Source organism: Gymnogyps californianus, chromosome 5 (assembly GCF_018139145.2).
Source record: "Gymnogyps californianus isolate 813 chromosome 5, ASM1813914v2, whole genome shotgun sequence".
Classification (NCBI taxonomy): domain Eukaryota; kingdom Metazoa; phylum Chordata; class Aves; order Accipitriformes; family Cathartidae; genus Gymnogyps; species Gymnogyps californianus.
Genome location: NC_059475.1, coordinates 30,535,725 through 30,555,575, shown reverse-complemented (window position 1 = coordinate 30,555,575; position 19,851 = coordinate 30,535,725). Strand labels below are relative to the sequence as shown.

Below are 19,851 nucleotides of genomic sequence, written 5' to 3'. Positions count from 1 at the left end.
ATCTCTGGTCTTATGTTCCATAACACCATGAATTACAGCCATATATTTCTCGTGTTTGTCCCCATATTAGTCTATCTGTAGAAATAGCCAATGTAGTTTAGTAAATCTATAATTAATTATATTTAACTTCTTCCCTGCTGTGAATTTAATCTCGGAAGGGAATGTAAGGGATACAAAGGATTAGACTCTAAAAAGTCAGTAGAAATGATAGTAGGAGGTAGGGAGGATTTTGAAAAGTAGGAGGGCTGTTCTGAACAGTAAGCTAGGTGAGTTGTCTAGAGAGATGTAAGCATAGCAGTGGTTTATTCACGTGAGAATGACACTAGCAGTAAATTACAGGACAGTGCGCTAACATACCCTTTACGCTTTCATACAAACTGCAGTTCAAATTTCTTTGCAGAGGCATATAGTTGTGCAAGGAAATAGAAATTAAGTGACATAAGTAAGGAAAAACTCATGAAGTAAGAGGAAGCTGGTGAACTGGAAAGATTCAGGGAGGTTGTTTGGTATTGCGGAAGTTGCAGACTCATACTAACATTGGTCATATTCCTGGTAGGTGATAGAGCTAACGATAGATGAAAAAGAGAAGCAGGGAAAAGAGAAGATACATGAGGTTTGTTCTCGTAGATACACAAACTTTACTAAGGTAGGAAAGAAGTTCTGAAGAATAAACTGATTAGATGAAGTGTCTTCAGAATGCCAAGTAATATGATAATGGCTTATTAATGTGAGAAGTTACAAATAATGACGGGATTAGCTGGACAACAGATCTGTACACCATGTTTCTAACAGGCCTGAAGTCCTGACAGCACTTGACATGCTTGCAGAAGTAGCAGACAGCGTGAGTGGAGGGAAAAAAGCTGTTGCTGAGAGGTCAGATGTACAATACCTGCTGGTATTGTACAATAATCCATATTCACACCTTTAGATCTTTCAGACTTAGCAACTTTGCAGGCCAAAACTCAGTATTTCAGTCCTCTGCAATTTGCTGTATACGTTCACAGAGGATTTCATCCAAGCACATCACTTGCTATTGCAGCCTGTCAAAGGTTTAAAGGGAGGAAAGTTTGTCAGATGTCATAAAGGATGTCCAAGAGATATTTGTGGTGGTGTTGTTGTTTTGTTCTTTTTCCTTCTTAACATCCCACTCACCATCTTGTGAAGTTTCTTGAAGAAAATGCAGTCTAATTTCTTGTCTCAGTCAAGTGCTAATTTGAGAAATCGGAAAGGAATTAAGAATTTATTTAGGGAAGGCCAAAGGATTCAAGACCGTGGTGGTAATAATTTCATACAAATATTTTGGAGTGAAAGGAGAACCTCAAATTTATTGTTCCATATATTGTGTCAGTCATTTTCAGTAATCTGCTGTATCACATAACTTCTGTTGAAGTATGGGAATTGCGATAATCGGGTAGATAGTGTTATGAACTGATTATCGTAGTGAGCTGAGAGGCAGCATTTTAAATTCTGTTCCCCACATTATTCTTCTTAGATGAATTGTCCACATCACATTGTAGTCTTTGTTCATCAAGTTCAGTATTTTACAAAATTGACATGATTAGCCATAGAAATCTCATAGGATAAGATTTTAATTAGTGGCAGAAGAAAAGAAAGTATGATGATTATTTATGAGTATGATGGGTTTTTTTAATTTTACATAACTAGTTATGTATTGAACAACCTTGAGATTTCTGTCTCCCTGAATTAGACTAAATGATAATTTAAATTGGTGTATTTTGTATGTCTCAGGATCAGCCCTCCTCAGACTCCTTGATTATGACTTCTGTCTTGCAAGGTTTCACAAACAAGAGAGCGAGAAGACTATTTACAGGATAATTCAGGCTACAGGATTATTATTTTTTTTTTAAATTGTTTTAAGGGATGCAAAACTTTCTCCAGTCTTTTTACTTAGAATCCTGCATAGTGTGAATCATGAAGTTATCCGTAGTGGCCAGCCTTGTAAAGAAGCTGATGCTTTACCCAAAGAAATCTTACAAGGAGCCTTAGGAGGATCATCTACCAGCTTCTTCCATTTCTTCAATAATTGACTATTACATCCAAGTTCTTCCAAATGAAAGCATTTGTATCCCTGCCCATGGCAGGGGCCTTGGAACTAGATGATCTATAAGGTCCCTTCCAACCCAAACCATTCTATAATTCTGTGATTTAACAGGGTTCAGTTCTATACAAATTCTGTTTTCTCATACACATGCCCAGATTTTTTAAAAATTGGTCTTGCTCTTTTGTTTCTCTCTTAAAGCTGTACCTGAAGTTGTAGCAACCCTTGCATGAAAGGCACTTCTGTGTGATTACCCATTTAAATTTCTTGCACATATAGGTGAAATGTCAAGCCCAACAGGGATATAATTTGATTCTTGTGCTTTGAGAAGACTAATAAGAGGTTTATTGACCATCTGAGAAAACAAACTTTTGTTTGTTAGTGAACACAAATCAAGAAAGTGATATATGTGTTCAAAAAGCCATTTCTGAAACTGTGAACTACTTAGTAGTACTGAGTCTTTGATGATACTTAGTCATCCAGTATCCTTTTCTTTCCTCCACTTGTTTTTCTTTCACAAATAGCTCCTGCCTGTTCTATTGTATGTTGTTCAACAAGCTTACTCTTCTATTTCTTGGGTATAAGGGTTACATCTGGGTTGGCCAAGATAGGCCGGGAAGACTAGGAAATTCTCTCTCCAGATGTGGCAAAGGATATGAAGTCTGTTGAAAAATGTAAATAAATTTCAGATCAGAGCTGGTTTCACCTAACAAAGAATTGACCTATGAGAGAGAAGTCACAAGGAAAAGAGAGTTTCCATGTAAACATATCTGAGCAAAGGAGGATTTAATTGCAATTGCAGCTCTTCTGGAAATGTACCAAGAAGGTAAATATCCTCCTAAAAGCAAATAACTAAGGTTGTCTTACCTCTGAAAATTGAGAGAACACCAGAACCATTCTATTCTAAGGGAAGCCATCCTACTTCAGATATGTGGAAGACAACTGTGGTTTTTTGATTCCCGGGTTATTTGAATTGGCAACCAGACTATCTCATCAAGTGAAAAGTTTGGAAAAGGAAATATTTTACCAGATCTCCTTACTTTGGAGATGCCGTCTGCAGCCCTGGAGAACAAGGTGTTGAAACAAGCTGGAGACAGAGCTGAGTGGACAGCAAATGCCCAAATGATCTCTCCAAAATCTGAACCTGCTATTCCAAGGACAATATTGCATTAAAATTTCCTGAACCCACATCTACCCACCTTGTGGTTGAGAATTTCTAAGAGAGCTGACGATTTTTGTGTGTGTTGTGGTTTGACCCCTGCCAGCAACTAAGCACCACACAGCCGCTCACCCCTCCCCCCTCCCAGTGGGATGGGGAGGAGAATCAGGAAAAAAAAGTAAAACTCATGGGTTGAGATAAGAACAGTTTAATAACTAAAGTAAAATACAATACTAACAATAATAATAATAAAAATATAATAATAACTGTAATAAAAAGGAATTTAACAAAAAAAAGATAAATAAAACCCAAGAAAAGACAAGTGATGCACAATGCAATTGCTCACTACCCACTGACCGATGCCCGAGCAGCGATCCACCTCTCCCGGCCCGCTGCCCCCAGTTTATATACTGAGCATGACATTCTAAGCTGCTAAGAAGAAAATTAACTCTATCCCAGCTGAAACCAGGACAGTATAACAGGCCAAAATATGTTCCTCTGTCATATGAAAACGAGTCCTTCAATGTATGATACCTGGAGATGTGTTGCCTCAGAGCAACCTCCCAGAGATGTATGGAAGCCTATGGAATAGCTGCCCTGTTTCCTAGACCTTTTTTCTTAATTTTTTTCTCCCGTTTTATCCCTTTTCCTTTCTGTGCAGAGTTCTTGCTAAACTGTTTTTGTTTAACACTCAAGATTTAGGCACTAATTGACCTAATTATGGAAAGGTGCTTTTAAAAAAAGTTCTGCTTCCTCTGTTCTTTCTGTAGCTGAACTGATGTGCTTGGATTCTCTCACAAGAAAGCTTTTGAAGTAAGAAAGACTTCTCTAACTCAAAAGAGAAGTAGTGTTTCTTTCAGAGGAAAGAACCCAGACTGAGAGTAAGAGGAGATGAGGAGGACTGTTTTGCCAAAACTAAGTAACTTCAGTTTGTTTCTCCATGTACCATTTTAATTCAGCAAACATGAAGGGACTGTATTGGCCCAAACTTGAAAACAAATTATCAGGGAGACAAAAAGTAGCCTCTTGCTGCAGGTCTCAGTGGTTTTGTTTTGGTTTGGTTTTTTCCCCTATTTCAGTAAATCTCAACGTGGGGAAGATGCTACAGATAGCTTAGGTCTACTTGGGAAAACAAAAGTTCAATTATCTTACATTTCTGCTTTTCCTCACCCCCCAGCCCCCCACCCTCGGTGAAAAATACCACTTTCTGTAGCCTAACAGCTAATCCTACTTATAAAACTAAGAAAATCTTATTCTCTGAATTTTATTCCAAATTTCTCAAAAATTTGATTCCACATTTTTAGGTTAAGGTCCAAAAACTGCATTAGGTAAATTAGAGAGGTTCAGAATACATTTTATAGTATAGAAGTAATTTCTTTAACATAAATAATTGTCCTCTCTTTAATTCAGCTTTATGCCTGTGATTTGTGTTTCATGTTTTGTTCTAGTGAACTGTTTACGATATCAGTTGAATGTTTGTGTTGCATGGAGGTAAATGTGCACCCATAATGATGGAAATTTTGTTATACAGGACTATGAAGAAAATGCAAAAAAAAAAAGAAATCAGCCAGAATTTCAGTGAAGCTATTATACTCAAATTTCCCATGAAAGTATATCTCCTTCACTGTCAGTTCCCATTTCTTATTTGGAGAGTTGTTCTGTATTTGTAAAGTTTGAGTACACAGTGTAAATTTTTACAGGTCTTGAAGATGAGCTTGGTTTCTACCACCCAGTAGTTCCAATGTACTAGCTCTTGCAAAAGCCCATTAAGCTCAGCAGCATGTATAATTTCTGCAGCAAGGTCAAGTGAAATCTGTCTTGTAACATAGCAGAACCTTGGCAACACTGGAAATAGGCTACCACTAGTTGTCTCTTCTACTATCAGTGCATCAAGAAAGTCTTTATGTCCAAACCCAGACTCCAGTCTTCCACTTTCTGTTAAGTATTACAAACTCAAACTGTGTCAGATTCATGAGGCTAAGGAATACAAGGAAAAAAGGAGCTGAACTCTCTGTCCATGTAGAGAAAGATGTAAGGGTAGCCCCTTGATTTTTTACTGTTTATACCAAATGACTCAATCCAATATGTATAAACCAGAATCTAGGACTCCTCTTCACATGAGAGTGCCTTCCTCCCTTGGCCATAGAGGTGAAACTCCTCTCACTTTTGTGTGTGCTCTCTCGCCCTCTGATCTCATGACTCTTGCATTTCTGTCTGTGCAGTGGCCTGACTTCAACGGGGAAGGTGAGAAGCAACTCCATTCTGGTTTTGTCCATACTTGATGGGAACTGGGGGAAGTGGTCTTATGTCCTCTCGAGTGGGGAGAGACATGAATGCAGGTTTCCCATTTCCTGGACGTGTGCTCTTAACAATTAAGCTATGTACTAGAGGCAGCACTCATCATAACCAACTGTTTTTCAAAGGGACTCTGACTCAATACTATATATAGGTTTTAGGAGCGCTTTAAGCCTGTCTATTGGATTATACCCCTTAGGGGATTTAGATGTGTGAATATTTAGTTTGTGAATCTCTTAATGACCTTAGGTAAGGAGATGTTCTAACCAGGTTGCTTAGTTAAAATGAGGCATAAGCTTCTATAGAGAAGGTAATAGCTAAAATTTGGGTACTCAGGAAAGTTTTTCTGGACAAAAATGTAGGTATTATGGGTATGGATGTATTTAATTAGCTAAATAAAGTTTTTTATTAATTGTTTTGTTAACAAAGTATCTAAATTCTGCCTAAATTGAAATTTAAGTCCATTCCTGAATCTGGACCTCACTGTGTTCTTTGTCTTCTGTACTTGTCTGAAAACATTGTTGTGTACTTGTTAAAGATTTCACGTTTATATACAACTTCTTCTAAGAGTGTTCAAACTAATGTAAAATAAATAAAAAGCCTATCTGTTAGGCTGGATCTCATTTCCAGGAGGGTTACTTGGTAACTGCAACATTTTCCACTGAGATTATGTTTGTTTTTACCTGTTACACATTTCTGTCTTGGGATGATAGAGTATATTTTTTTTCTAATTATTTAGATGTAAATTACGAAGTTAGGTATTACTTGAATGTTGTGATTCATAGGAATCATTATATAATGTATCTTGAAGACACAGAATCAAAAATGCTATTTAAAGAATGTTATCTGTATAACATTCCTGAGTTTCTCACCTTTTCCTTCTCTAATTTTCCAATGCAGATAACAATACCCAGACCTTCAGTGGCATCCACACAGTCTGCTTCAGAGAGCTTTCATTATGGCCACCAGCTAGAGAAAAGAGAGCAGGATGCTCAGTCTATGGAACACACCGTGGAACTTTCCTCTCCAAAGGAAAGTTTCCCAGGTTTGGTTGTGACAGAAGACACACTTCCAGCTAGTGCCAGCAGACCAGATTTGGTACTTAATATCAGCCAAGAGGTGCTTGACAGGGAAGGACTTGTCAAAGAATGTGTCAACGTCCTGGACTGTGGCCAAAAGGACCTACCTGAACAACATAGTGGGATACAGGAAGAGAAGGAACTTGAAAATATTCCTGTAGAGGAGGCTGAGAAAGAAAGGCTTCCAGTGGTTTCTGAGGATGCCATTGAAATACTAAGCAAAGAACAGAATTCTTCTTTGCCAGGAAACTCAAAATCTGCAGAGGAAGAACCTCTAACGAATACTGAAGCTGCTGAAGAATCAAAGCCAAGGCCCGTCTGTTTGGTGCCAAATCAAGATGAGGTTCTGAAGTCAAAAGCACCTAAAACATCAGAATTTTCTCCCTCAAGACTTACCAACCCACATGTTAGTAGACAGGCAAGCAAAATAGCACCAGTTCAGGAAAATGGTTTTCATTCTAATAAGGAAGAAGTCCGTATCCAAGACTTGAAATGCCATCAAGTGGCCCTTACTACTTTTTTGCACCAGGAGGACAAAAAAGAGAAAAATTCTCCCAGAAATGGAGAGTTATTCCACTGCATTTCAGAAAATGAGAATTCTCATCGATCTAAGAAGGACTTAGTTAAATCTCCTTTTGTATTCAGGCAGAGCCGAATCCCAGTTTTAGCACAAGAGATAGACTCAACGTCAGAGTCCTCTTCTCCTGTTTCAGCAAAGGAAAAGCTTCTTCTAAAAAAGGCCCATCAGACAGACTTGGTCAGACTACTTGTGGAAAAGAGACAGCTCAAATCTTTCCTTGGTGACCTCTCAAGTGCCTCTGATAAGTCACTGGAGGAAAAAATGGCTGCTGCTCCAGTACCGTTTTCTGAGGATGATGTCTTGTCCTCATTTTCTAGATTGACACTGGACTCTCATTTCAGCAAGCAGACAGAAGATAGCTCTTTATCTCCAAGCAGCCCTCAGTCCAGAAAAAGCAAGATCCCAAGGCCAGTGTCCTGGGCAACCACTGATCAAGTCACCAGTTCAAGTTCAGCTCAGTTCTTTCCTCGGCCACCACCAGGAAAACCGCCTACTAGACCTGGGGTAGAAGCTAGGTAATGCAGAGAAAACAGAAATAGATTTTCAGGTTGAAAATGGACTTGAGCTAGACTGCAATTACTATGCAGTATGTAATCCTGTAGAAGTTCCATCCTTTAACTAATTTTTTAAAAATGCTGGGCTTCAATTCTCTGAGAAATCTTACATTGTTGGAGAATGAATGAGGAGAGGCTGTTACACAAGAATGAGCCTGCTTCACCATTCAACCTTATACGTCAATAGATGTGTATTCAATATTTTGAAACCTGTTGAGCTATAACTAAATCTTTACACTTTTTTTTTTTTAAAGTGGGGTCACTTTTCCGGAACTGTTGATTATTCACAAACCAAGAAAAATCAATAAGATCTGTCATATCCAGCCTCTTTGAAAATTAAACTGTTCTTATTGTAGACATTTTAAGTATTTGGGTTTGGAGATTCCAGCCATCAGTATTGAGTTAGTTAGCTATGCTTAGATCATGGCTAAGTAAAAACAACTAATTGAAGGAGGGCAGAGTGAATTCTAGAAGCCCCCCTTTGCCAATTCTATATACAGACAACCATGATCTAGTTTCTTCAGTGCCCACATTACCAGGATAAGGAGAATTTTGATACAGTAGTGCGAAATCCTCTGAAGGAAGTTGTGATGTGCCTTGTCATCCCTTAAAATTGTGTATAGGAGCGTATTGATGGTGTGCAGGAATGGATGTACCCCTCCAAAACAGAGGTGATAAGCACTGCTCTTCAGTGCACTTCTTCCAGCACCACCAGGAAATTTCAGTTATCCTGTAAACACTTAAGCTGTTTATGTGAGTGAGTTAATGCAAATATAAATACTGTGTTGATTTGAACACAGAAGCCAAAGCCTAGATCCAAACACCTCTACCTTATAGGAAAGTTCAGCTCTAGATGTCTGTTCTGCAATGTAAGCTCATGCCTAGTTTCTAGTGATACTGTGTTTCTATATGAACTTTAGCGAATAGATGGCAACAGAAATAATCTTTCTTCATTTCTTCTTAAGGTTACGCAGATACAGAGTCCTAGGGAGTAGCAGCTCGGACTCAGATCTTATCTCTCGTCTGGCTCAAATCCTACAGAATGGATCTCAAAGACCAAGGAGTTCTACCCAGTGTAAGAGTCCAGGATCTCCACATAGTCCAAAAACACCACCCAAAAGCCCTGTCATCCCCCGACGCAGTCCCAGTGCCTCCCCTAGGAGCTCTTCTTTACCCCGTACTGCCAGTTCTTCTCCGTCCCGGGCTGGGAGACCCCATCATGATCAGAGGAGTTCATCTCCACATCTTGGGAGGAGTAAATCACCTCCTAGCCACTCAGGCTCCTCATCTTCTAGGAGATCCTGTCAACAAGAGCACTGCTGCAACAAACCAAGCAAGAATGGTCTGAAAGGATCTGGCAGTTCCTTCCACCATTCCCCAAACACTAAGACTCCCACAGGAAAGAGCAAATCAACCACTAAACTTAGCAGATAGGAACTGGGCCTTGACAGGTATAAAGCCTCCTCCTAAATCTGATGCATGTTGTGTCTGTGTACTGTGTATTTAAAAAAATAATCAAAAAAAGTATATTAAAAAAAATGGTGTTGAATCTGCGCTTTTTGGAGAAAGTAAGCATCATAAACTATTCATGAGAAAACATACTGTGTAAATAAGTGGCCAGGCATTGCCTAGGGGCAGGCAGCAAGCAGATCCATGAGACGGGAAGTAGAGGCCAGGATAGAATGACTAGGTAGTCAAAGAGGTGCAATGTATTTAGAGTAAAAAATATCTCTAAGGTGAATGTTTTAAAAGGGTATTTATTTCTATGTTTTTAGTTTACCTAGCTAGAAGATTTGGCCTAATTATTTAAGGCCTTACATACTCAAGGAGTATGTAAGAAAACCTAAAACAGTTATTCCCAAAATGGTGTCACCACTTGGGAGATAAGTACTGCTCAAGCATGTCTTTGAAGTTTTAAAAAAGCACACAATTTAGAGGATGATGGTATTTCTACCTTATAAGGCTTTTCCATTTTGAGCTGCACACATCTCTGAGTCACTCAGTGCTCATCTTGTCCCCTGTCTACCATGGCATAGATTTTTTACCTAAGGAAGTATCATATACCTTGCCTCTTCTTGACACTGATGACATTTTAAAAATTAATATTAACATTTGCCAAGGTGTTTTTATAGCTATATTCCTTAGAAGTTTGTTTAGTACTAATTAGGATCCAAGAAGCTAATTCTCAGTTCTATATCATACACTTCATAGTGGGGTTCTTCAGAACGCATTCGGTAGAATTTGGAAAAGCATTCCTGTCTAGGAAATGAGAGGAAGGAGGAGATGTCTGCACTTCACTGAATGTTGCAGATTTGCAATAAATTGCAATGTAAGTTAGAAAACAGAAGTACCTTTTTTCCCTTAGCTCATCTGCAAAAAGAACCCTTGTTATTGCTGGCTTTTCTTTTTCCATTAGTTATGGATCACTTAAACCACTGATCTTACTGTGCAGAGATGATTACCAACCAAGATTTGCTTTTTTGGTCATTTGTTTTATAAAAACATGAAAGATGAAACAGAGATGAGGAGATTGTCTACTTTGTGAACTTAGTAGGATATACGTGACAGAAATATACTTAACACTCTTAAAAAAGCTGGGTAAGAATATTTGTCATCAAAGCAAAATATATAGAAAGCAATCCGAGATATTTTTTATGTTGGATTCTTGTCATTCTTTTGCCCAAATGGTTTTTTGATAGCCAAGCTTCGTTGTCTGTCAGTAAAATCCATGGTGTCTAATTCCTCCAACTTTGTTTGGTAGTTACTTAATAATCTCCTGTGCTCTACAGGATCTCTGTAGGGAATGTAACGGTACAGCACCTTTTGCTATATTCAGAAGAGAATAGTGGGTCAGAATAGTAACACACAAGAATGCAAGCCTGAGAAAGATGCAGCCAGCTCTCCCTAATTATTCCTGTTGTGGGGACGCTGGATGCATAGGAGACTTGTCAGTTACTGATCTGCTTGCTGTAGTCATATGCCTCTCCAGCCAGCATCTGTGCTTTTTTATTTAACCTCTGCCAAATGAATACCTTTGGATTAAAAAGGGAATATTTTGTCTCTGAGCTAACACATTCTAATGCTGCATTAAAGCTGCCCTGGAGCTGCACTGAATTTCACTTGCTTTGTCAGACTATGTTGATTTTTCTTTTTTCTTTTCTTACTATGAATATGTATATTGTTTGCCATACGTAATGTAGCACAGTGTGGAACCTTAATTTCATTCAGGTTTCAAGCACTACAGATGAATGCAATAGGTAGGGTATACCTGCTTTTTCTGAAGAAACTGTACCATTGGAAAGTCCTATTCCTTTGTATTATATTGTATAATAGGTGCTATACCAATAATTGCATGTCCTCAAGGTAAATTATATAATATAAATATTTATATATACATATATGTATATGCTTATATAAACTCATTCTTTCTCATTTTTCATTTGTAATTTATGGACCACAAATAATACAGTTCCCTTTCTGTTAGTTCCTGAATACTTTTGGCATTACATCTTCTATTTCCCCCCCAAATTTCTGGAATGCACAAATTCTAATAGCCTTTATACCTTGGTACAAGATTGAAGGACTGCTGATTTCTCAACCAGCCAATGTTTTGTCTTGCAGCTTGCTTTTTTCTTTATAATTTTGTGTGTGCATTTGCGTATGATACAAGAACAGAGACTCAGAGGTATTTTTATTTTTGATTACAAATAGGGCTTGTGGTTACTCATTTTTATTTCATAATGTGAGTTCTTAATTGTTATGAATACTTGTCATATAGGAGCAGTGACAGTCAATGAATACCTAACAGATGATTGTGTCAACAACAAGTTCCATCTTTTCCTTCCTCTTTTCCTCATGTTTCCTTATGGTATACTATAAAGAGAATTTGGTCCCAGTGTGACATTTTTGCCCTGGGCACTGCTGGAATTATTTGTTAAGGTGTTGTGGCAGCCTGTGATTATTTTTCCTCCCCTCTCCCTTATTTCTGAAAAGCATTTATTATGGTCTTGTAAGGTTATTCCTACGTTAACATGGTCAGTTTTAATAGGTACCAACTTTGTGCATCCTTGCCTGAAATGCTGAAGTTGAGGTGTTTATATTTTCTCTCCAGTGTAGCAGGATCCAGAAACAGGTAATTGCTTTACAGGTGAGAAAGAGTATAACACCTAAGGATTTTTTATGCTGTCTTCAAAGTACAGACTTGTCCATTGTTACACATTACTATGTAAAATAAATCAATGCTGTAGAAATTCACTTGTACTTGAACTACTTGCCAATGTAAAAATAGTAAACTATGCCAAAACGGAGAAAGAGATACCAGTTGTGATTGGTCACCCAGGCTTCTTTCAGTGCAGAAAAAGATAAAAGGACTGTATGTCCCCAGTTGCTTTTTGCTGTGGATTCAACAGGATCTAGTGAGAAAATAATGAAGATATGAATGGAGGAGTGATTGTGAATAACTTATCTTGAACTACCCGCTCTTCTGGAGTTTTTTATTGCTTGATACCCTCCCCCTAAAAGTTTACAGAATTGCTTACTATAGTCTAATGTAGCAATCGGTTAATGTAGCTAGGTAATGATCAGCTGATCCACTCATACATAAATATTAGCTTAATATTTCTAGAGGGCCTGTATCATCATTAAGAACTCTGTAAGCTTCAGTATTTGAATACGCAACTGACTGCATAAAAACACCAATGTACATGCGTGTGGCCCTTGTGCAGAGTGTGAATGAATGGTTTACGGAGGGTTATCTGCAACAAATTTTCAGGGACGGGGAAGATTTTTCTCCATTGTACAAAACGGTTACAGTTATTTTGCATAGCACACAGCAGCTTACACAGGGATTTTAGCTGGGAAACAATATAATTCAAGGAGCTGTTGCTTTGTCCTCTTTGAGCCTCCATTTCTTTGGAGGGCAGTGCAATGGAGCCATGACATGTAGCAGATGCAGATGCTGCACACGCATTTCCCCTTTATGGTGTTTCCTGTGTTGTGGCCAGCACTTTGGAGCATTTTTTAGAGAAATTGAGGCATGAAGCCTTTAAACTAAAATAGAACTTGAAAAGACTGAATATGTCACACAGACTTTTGTGCTGCAATATTGCATGGTATAATCAATCTAAGTTGCAACCTCAAAAATCAATATTAATAAACCTCATTATTAATTACAAACACCAATTACTACTTAAGTAAAACCCTGTTAAAAGTAATAGAAGGTGTGATACAGTAGAGCAACACTGGCAAGTTGTATGATGCTAGGCACCTATCTACTACTTGAGCAGGATCGGTAAGCATAGAAAATTTCACTGCTCAAAGGCAGGAGCAATATGAGGTCTTAACTGCTAGTTATATACCATTATTCAGGAGGCAAACCCCAGGGGAGAGTGACACAGGACATTCATTATAGCCACCAGCCACATCCTGTCTTGGGAAATCTGGACATATTCTTGCCTTGAGGTCTGCATGTTTGAGATCAGGCTTTCTCGCATACCTCACTAAACAGTCTTGATGTAAAGGGGAGGATCTGATCCTATATATTTAAAAATAGCTTGAAATATTTTTCATCTGAAAAAGACTTGCAAAAGCTCTATCATTTACAATTTGTAGTATTACGGTATTAAATATAGCTGGGAAAACACAATTTTGATTTTATACATATAAATATGCATTTGTACATAAGTGTATCTATATATACACTTATATAGATACTGTATATTATATAGAAACATATACATACATATATATGTGTGTATATACATATAGATAGGAACAGTCTCAGCTATTGCATCCTGTTTACTGGAATTCATTTGCCAGAGTGAGCCGAGGCCTGTTTTGCTTTGATTTGCTCTGATGTCCTCTTCATCTACCGTAATTTTGCTATGCCCTAATTCTGATTCTGTGTCTTTTCCGTATTACAAGGCCTGATCCTATAGTCCTACTTGAGCAAAACTCCTGTAAGTCCTTCTTACTGCAGTAACATTTATGCAATGGTTGACTGTAATGCTTCTAAAAAAATATTTTCTTTTTCTCTTTGATGAGAATGTAGACAAAGCCAGACTTACAGTACAGCCTCTTTCCTGTAAACAGAATTTTTCCACAATGAATTGGACAATTTTGTGGAACACTGAGGCATAAATTCTGGTAAGAAGAAAGTTATTATTCCGATTTCTTAAAAGGGTTTGATGGCAAACTAGGGATATGTGCCTCCAATTTTTATATATATGTTAAATGAGAGAGGAATCTTCTGAAAAGGAATAGGAGAATAAAAGAGAGCTCAAAGTCAAACTGATTTCTCATTATGGGCTTATAATATATTGATCTTAATTTTTTTATGCAGGAGTGATCCTGTGAGGTGACAAGAGCCATGCCTGTCTTGTCAATTCCAGTGAGCAAGGGGCTGCTTAGGTGTCTTAGGTTAACACCATGATTGCCTCTGGCGCATTCTCTGTATGCTTTTCCGCTGTAAGGAGTGGTCAGAGAACTGTCAGCTATATAAATAAAAGCCTTGACGATTATCCATGATTCTTTTTTTCAACTGGTAAAAGCTTTGGATGCTCATTCCTATTTCTGAAACTTGTGGAACAGTGCATAATATTTTTATTCTACTTCTTTTAGCTCACCAAGTAGGCAGTGAACTGAAGGGTTTTGTTTGCTGTTTTGCTTTTGGATCAAATGTCATTGGTTGCAATTACTGCAATGTTCAGTAACCGGTAGCGCTGGTAAAAGGAAGTGAGGTTCAGTGTTTCGACTACATGCAATACATAGGCATAGGTCATACATTTCTTAGCTAATACATGCAAATTGCATAAACACGCACCTCACACAAGAACAGCTCAGCTGTCTGCTTGAAGCCAGTCTTCCTTTTCCCTACATATAACATTTGTAAAAGAGAAATGATATAAAAGTCAGCCTGGATTGTGTAATAATTGCCTGGAATTATCTTAAGATACTGTTAAGTGCCAAAAAATTTTATCACTCATTTTCCTGTGGTTTAAATAATCAGGCTTTTAAATATTAACCTTTGAGGTTTTGGGTTTTTTAAAGGAAAAATGCATAGGAGTGTATTGTTTTGAAGTCTAATGTATTAACTTGGCAATTACTCTAGCCATCCAGGTTTGAACTTGTAGGCTGATTTTACTCTCCATTGTTGGTAACACATTCTCTCCTAACAGTAATAGTGACAAACCCAAATGTTAGCATATGTCACTTATGTATTTTGCTTCTGTTCTCCTCTACATGAAGAACTTGGATCCTTGGGAATTCTTGCTGTTCTTGTGCAGATGAAGCTTACATTAAAATCAGTGTAGGGTCTTGTTTTGTTGAGTTTTTTTCCCGTTTAGGAACTGAAGGAATAAACTCACTCTATAAGTACCGTATTTGCAGTTGCTGTATTTTAAATTGGAAAATGCTTATTTTTTATTACTATTATGACATGACATGCCTTTTGATGTCTACTTTTCTGTAAGAATTACTGCTGAGAGCCAGCTTTGGCCAAGAGTACAAAGTGGTTTCTTCTAAAACAATACCACAAGTGGGCTACTCATACGAGGTCCTGATCATCCACAGCTGTCTGTGGGAATTCAGCTGGAATTAATTTGAGTTACAGATGTTTGTTTCCTTTTGAGATCACTTGATCTTTGACTTAACTTTTATATAAAGGAGCTATAATAACAGCAGACCAGCTTGCTCCAAAAGATAGTGTAATTAGTTTGGTCTGCCTGGCTTCAAATCCTTTTAAACCCGTATCTGCTGTGTGGCAGGCAGGGTCACAGCGGTTTGACACAAGGTGAGGTGGGATTTTTTGGGGCTAGTTCACATCTTTTTCCTCTGACTGGAGATCTGGATTGGTTGCCTAGCAGCCTTCTCTGCATCCTCTTTACTTTCCTTGGCTAGAAAGCAAGATTTGAAATTCTTCCCCAACTTCTAACTTCCTTTCTATAGAGTCAGCCCAGAGATGAGTTGCAGTGCTTGTGCTAACGGATGTCAATTTTTAAATGCTTTCCTATGAATATCCAAACTAGTGAATTAAGGAAATCACCAGCAATGCCTTCAGACAAGTACTGACTTTCTGAAGCTGCCAACCAGTGGCTGCTAATCTAAGATCTCTGGGCAATACCACAAGGAATGAAATCTGTGTATTAATTAAAAATACAATGTTGTCACCTCATAAGAAATTAAATACTCAATAGTAAAATCTGCAGCATGATTAAATTAAGTGGAAAGTAGTTCCAAGATTGATACCATTGAGGAAGACAAATGTTGAGTCCTTCAAATTCTCTTGCTCAGTAATTGCAGTTCTCTTCCCCTCCTTGGAAATCTTCTAAGCCATTCTTTTCCTTTTAAGTTTGCTCAGGCACCCAGGAACATAAAGAGTTAATGCCCTTGTAATGGTCATTTGTACATAAAGTTGTAATTATTTATTTTCTCATTTGTACCATATCAAGGCTTTGTACAATGTTTTAAGTTTTGTTTTCAAATTATTTTGTATTTTATTTTTATAAACTGGTTCTAAATAAAATATTCATTCAGCATGCAAAACTTCAGTTCTTGATTGTGTTTGTATAATGATTTAATTATTTATAAAGCTTCAGTTGAATTTTTTCAATATTTTTTACTGTTGTAACCCTGTACTTTAATGGAGAAAGTGCTTTGACAGTGATTTTTTTTCTTTTTTTTCTGTTACAAGAAAGCAAAAAGCAAGTGCCTGTTGGTACTACTGCAACACGAGTCAGATGTTCATATTGCAAGTCGGAATGCTTGGATCAATGGAAGTTTTACTGATTTAGTAGGTTCATGTGTTGTATATTAATAAGAATAGAAAATCTCAACCGGCCTCCTCAGAAACCTCCCTTTCTATTTGCTCTTGCTCTTATCCATACTGTCTGTATTCAGCCAAACAATAAATGATTGCCACAGCCAGATCAGATCAATTCTAGTAACAATATGGTGGATTCCAGCCTTGTCATTCTGAAAAGCCAGCTGCTGCTTCTTTTTTTTTCTTTTCTTTTTTTCCCCTTCAAAATTGTAATTTCTTATTTAGTCAGAGGCCACCGTAACTGATTTCTTTGGAGATGATCAGCTGTCTGGATGTAGTCACTGAGCTTTTACAGTCTCTTGAGGAGACCTGTCATCCCCTGTACAATACACTTCAGCGGCAGATAGCAGAGAAATGAATGAACGGAAGTTGTTACTGAATCTGAGCGGTTTGTGCTATGTGGAAATGCAGTGTTAAGCTACCAGTTGCTCTAGTTTCCTCCAAGATCCTTTCATTTCTCTTTCTAGTAAAACTAGCTAAAAGTAGAGTATTATATCATCACAATTTATATTTGTGGTTTATGCGCCAGCATGTCTTAGTCCTTGTATGCTGTGGAAAATAGTGCCTGCTCTTTGCGCAGCAGAACAAGGCTTTTAGGGAAGTCCAGAAGAATTGGAGAAAATTCCCTGGATCTCTTTCTCGGCATTATCACTGTTATGCCTTGTATGTAAGGCAAATTAAAAGCCAGCTCTGCCCCTGTTCAAATCATTGGCAGTATTTTCATTAAGCTTTATGACCAGGTTATTAGCTCTTGTCCTTTATATAAATAGTCCAAATTGCTTCACACGACAGGAAATAAATTGGGAATTCATTTACTCAGTAACATTCCAAGAAAATGATGTTTCATCTCCTGTTAAGAGCAGCCAGAAATTTAATGGCATGCTTCTGGATGGTGTGTGCTTTTGGTGCTCCCAACAGAACCACTGTTTGATCACAGAAAGGGCACATAAAGAAATAGCAAGCCAGCTGTATTAATTTGAAGATGAAAATAACAAATTTGCGCATTCTGTACTGGCAACAGGTAGCTCAGTATCTTTCCTTGTTTAAAGTACTATGTAAATCTGGATCATACCAGAAATGGAAGAGTGGTTTTGATCTGGCTCCAGTATACATTAGCAGTACAACTGACAGACTGTGGGAAAGAAGCAAGATTGGAACAAAGACGCTGTGGCAGATTGCTGTTGAGGTCTGGTAGTTGTCTGACCACTGAAGTGTCTTTTAGCATTGCCTGGCTTGTTGTCTTCATTCATACAGGAGATCCAATCTGCCCACTCTGCTCTTAGGATCTTGCTGCGCTTCTCTGCACTTGTACTGTAGCTGCCTCTCACTCAAATTTGTACTCAAACATGAGAAAGCTATGTAGTGCACAAAAGTCAGCTCTCCCTAGAAATGTTGTAGTAAGTGAAACTCAAGAATTAACAATTGGAGAAAGAATTGAAACATTGAAAGAAAGTCAGACAGGTAAGAACTGGCTGTTGCAACCTGGACAAGCTCAAACTGCTGCCCAGAAGGACCAGGTAAACTTGAGATCACATTTTGCTAATCTACCTGGAATGTCATGGAAGTGTTACTTGGCTTCTTTGTCCATGAGAACAAAATACAAATGAAGGGTGCCGTCTTCAGTTACAGAAAACACTGCTCAAGAGAGCCCATCTGTGCCAATGGGGGAGAAATAATGCTTCCAACAGGTTAATTTGGAAAGCTTTTAAAACCATAGACTCAAAAATCAGATTTAGAAGGATTAGTTCTTTCCTGTTTTTAAAACCAGCAATTTATGAATAAGATAGTGATACCTGTCACCCACACCATCTCCTTTTGTTAAGGTAAACCTGAAAATAAGAACCTCCTCTTCTTCAAGGCATTACTCCCAATTAACAATGTGCTGTACATGTATATGTTTTAATTTTGTGAGATATTTGCATATTTTACTCTATCTATGATACTGAAGGGAAACACTTGCTAACAACATGACTGCCCTGTGATCATGTTTTATTAAGCAGCAGCTGTCGGTTTTTGAGGCATGTGTGTGTGTGATTGGTACACCATAATGGTATAAGGACAGAAATGAAAGTACATACTTAAAGTACGTTTTCATATGGTATAGTACTCAGTCAAAGCTGACTGCAAAAATGGCATATCTTACCCTATGATTACATGTTCTTATGCTGCTAGGAGAGGGACAATTGGGTTGCCATTCTCTACGTCATTTGTATTTGCTAAGTTCTTGCAACAGGAACGCTTGTGCAAAATGACTAGAAAACTGGAGGCAGCTAGTCATTGCTATAGGCCAAATTTATCTGTAGAACTTTAATATTGGTGATAAATTCTTAAGAGGAGGACCTGCATGATTTTTCAGGTCATCAGATAAAATCGCAGGTGAGAGGGTTTTTGTTTCCCCTCCAGTATGGACACTGGACATATGAACAGAGCACCTCTGCCAATTTTGAACCGTGCAAAGTACAGCGACTCCAATAGATAAGCCTTAAACATACCAGCCTTAAACACATCTTAAGAATAGTGCCAGTGAGAATAGTTTCCTCCTATCTAAATTTGAAAAGGAGATTTTTCTTTTTCACATTAGAATAAAATGGTTCCTTTGTGCTTATTTCAGAGTTGACACTTACCAGGTTACTTTTTGCTCCAACTCTTCCTTCTCTTTCTTCTTCCTTGGATATATAGTTAAGAGAATGGAAGATTTTGTTCATCTCTCCAATAGGTGAAAATGAAAGCTTCATAAACTATGCAGGAGCATTTGTTCTGTCTGGAGCGAAGTCAGCCCCTGCCTCCTGCAATTTGTTTAACAGCAAATCTAACTTCCATTGCATGTAAAACAATACAGAAACTTTTTTGCTCTCTGTATTTCAAATGTTGTGGTATTGATTCCAGAAGGCTTGCAAAATCTGTTGAAAGACACAGCCTGCTTATAAACCATATGGGGAAAAATTATTCCATGTCAAAACCAGGCATCACCCATCAATTACTATTTTTTGCTGTATTTCTCTATTTTAATCATGTGACAAGAAAGAGCCTACTCTGCTAGTGCAGTAAAACAAAATGCCTCTGAGAGGTGCATTAGACAGGCTGGGAATGAACAATAGCCAGGTGGAGCAATGCCGTATGAATTCCGAGGAGTACATTCATGAATCAACAGCTCAGTCCTAAACCATTCCTAGAGTTAAGCAGGTATGTCAAACTCTTCCTGTGATGCCTTGCACAGCTGACTTAAAAAAACCCAACCAACCAACAACAACCAAGCAAACACCCCCGACATTATAATTAGAAAAAGCAAGTACTTATAAAAACCCAA

At 37.9% G+C, this 19,851-nt stretch overlaps 1 protein-coding gene across 1 annotated transcript in view; it reads left to right on the top strand.

Moving 5' to 3' along the window:
- Positions 1–9,172, top strand: part of TTBK2 (tau tubulin kinase 2) — a 72,214-nt gene extending 63,042 nt beyond the window's left edge. The window contains exons 13-14 of the mRNA XM_050897811.1: positions 6,414–7,687; positions 8,692–9,172. Coding sequence (XP_050753768.1) covers positions 6,414–7,687; positions 8,692–9,160 — 1,743 coding nt within the window. The 3' untranslated portion in view covers positions 9,161–9,172. The remainder of the gene's footprint in view (positions 1–6,413; positions 7,688–8,691) is intronic.
- The last annotated feature ends 10,679 nt before the right edge of the window (positions 9,173–19,851 follow it).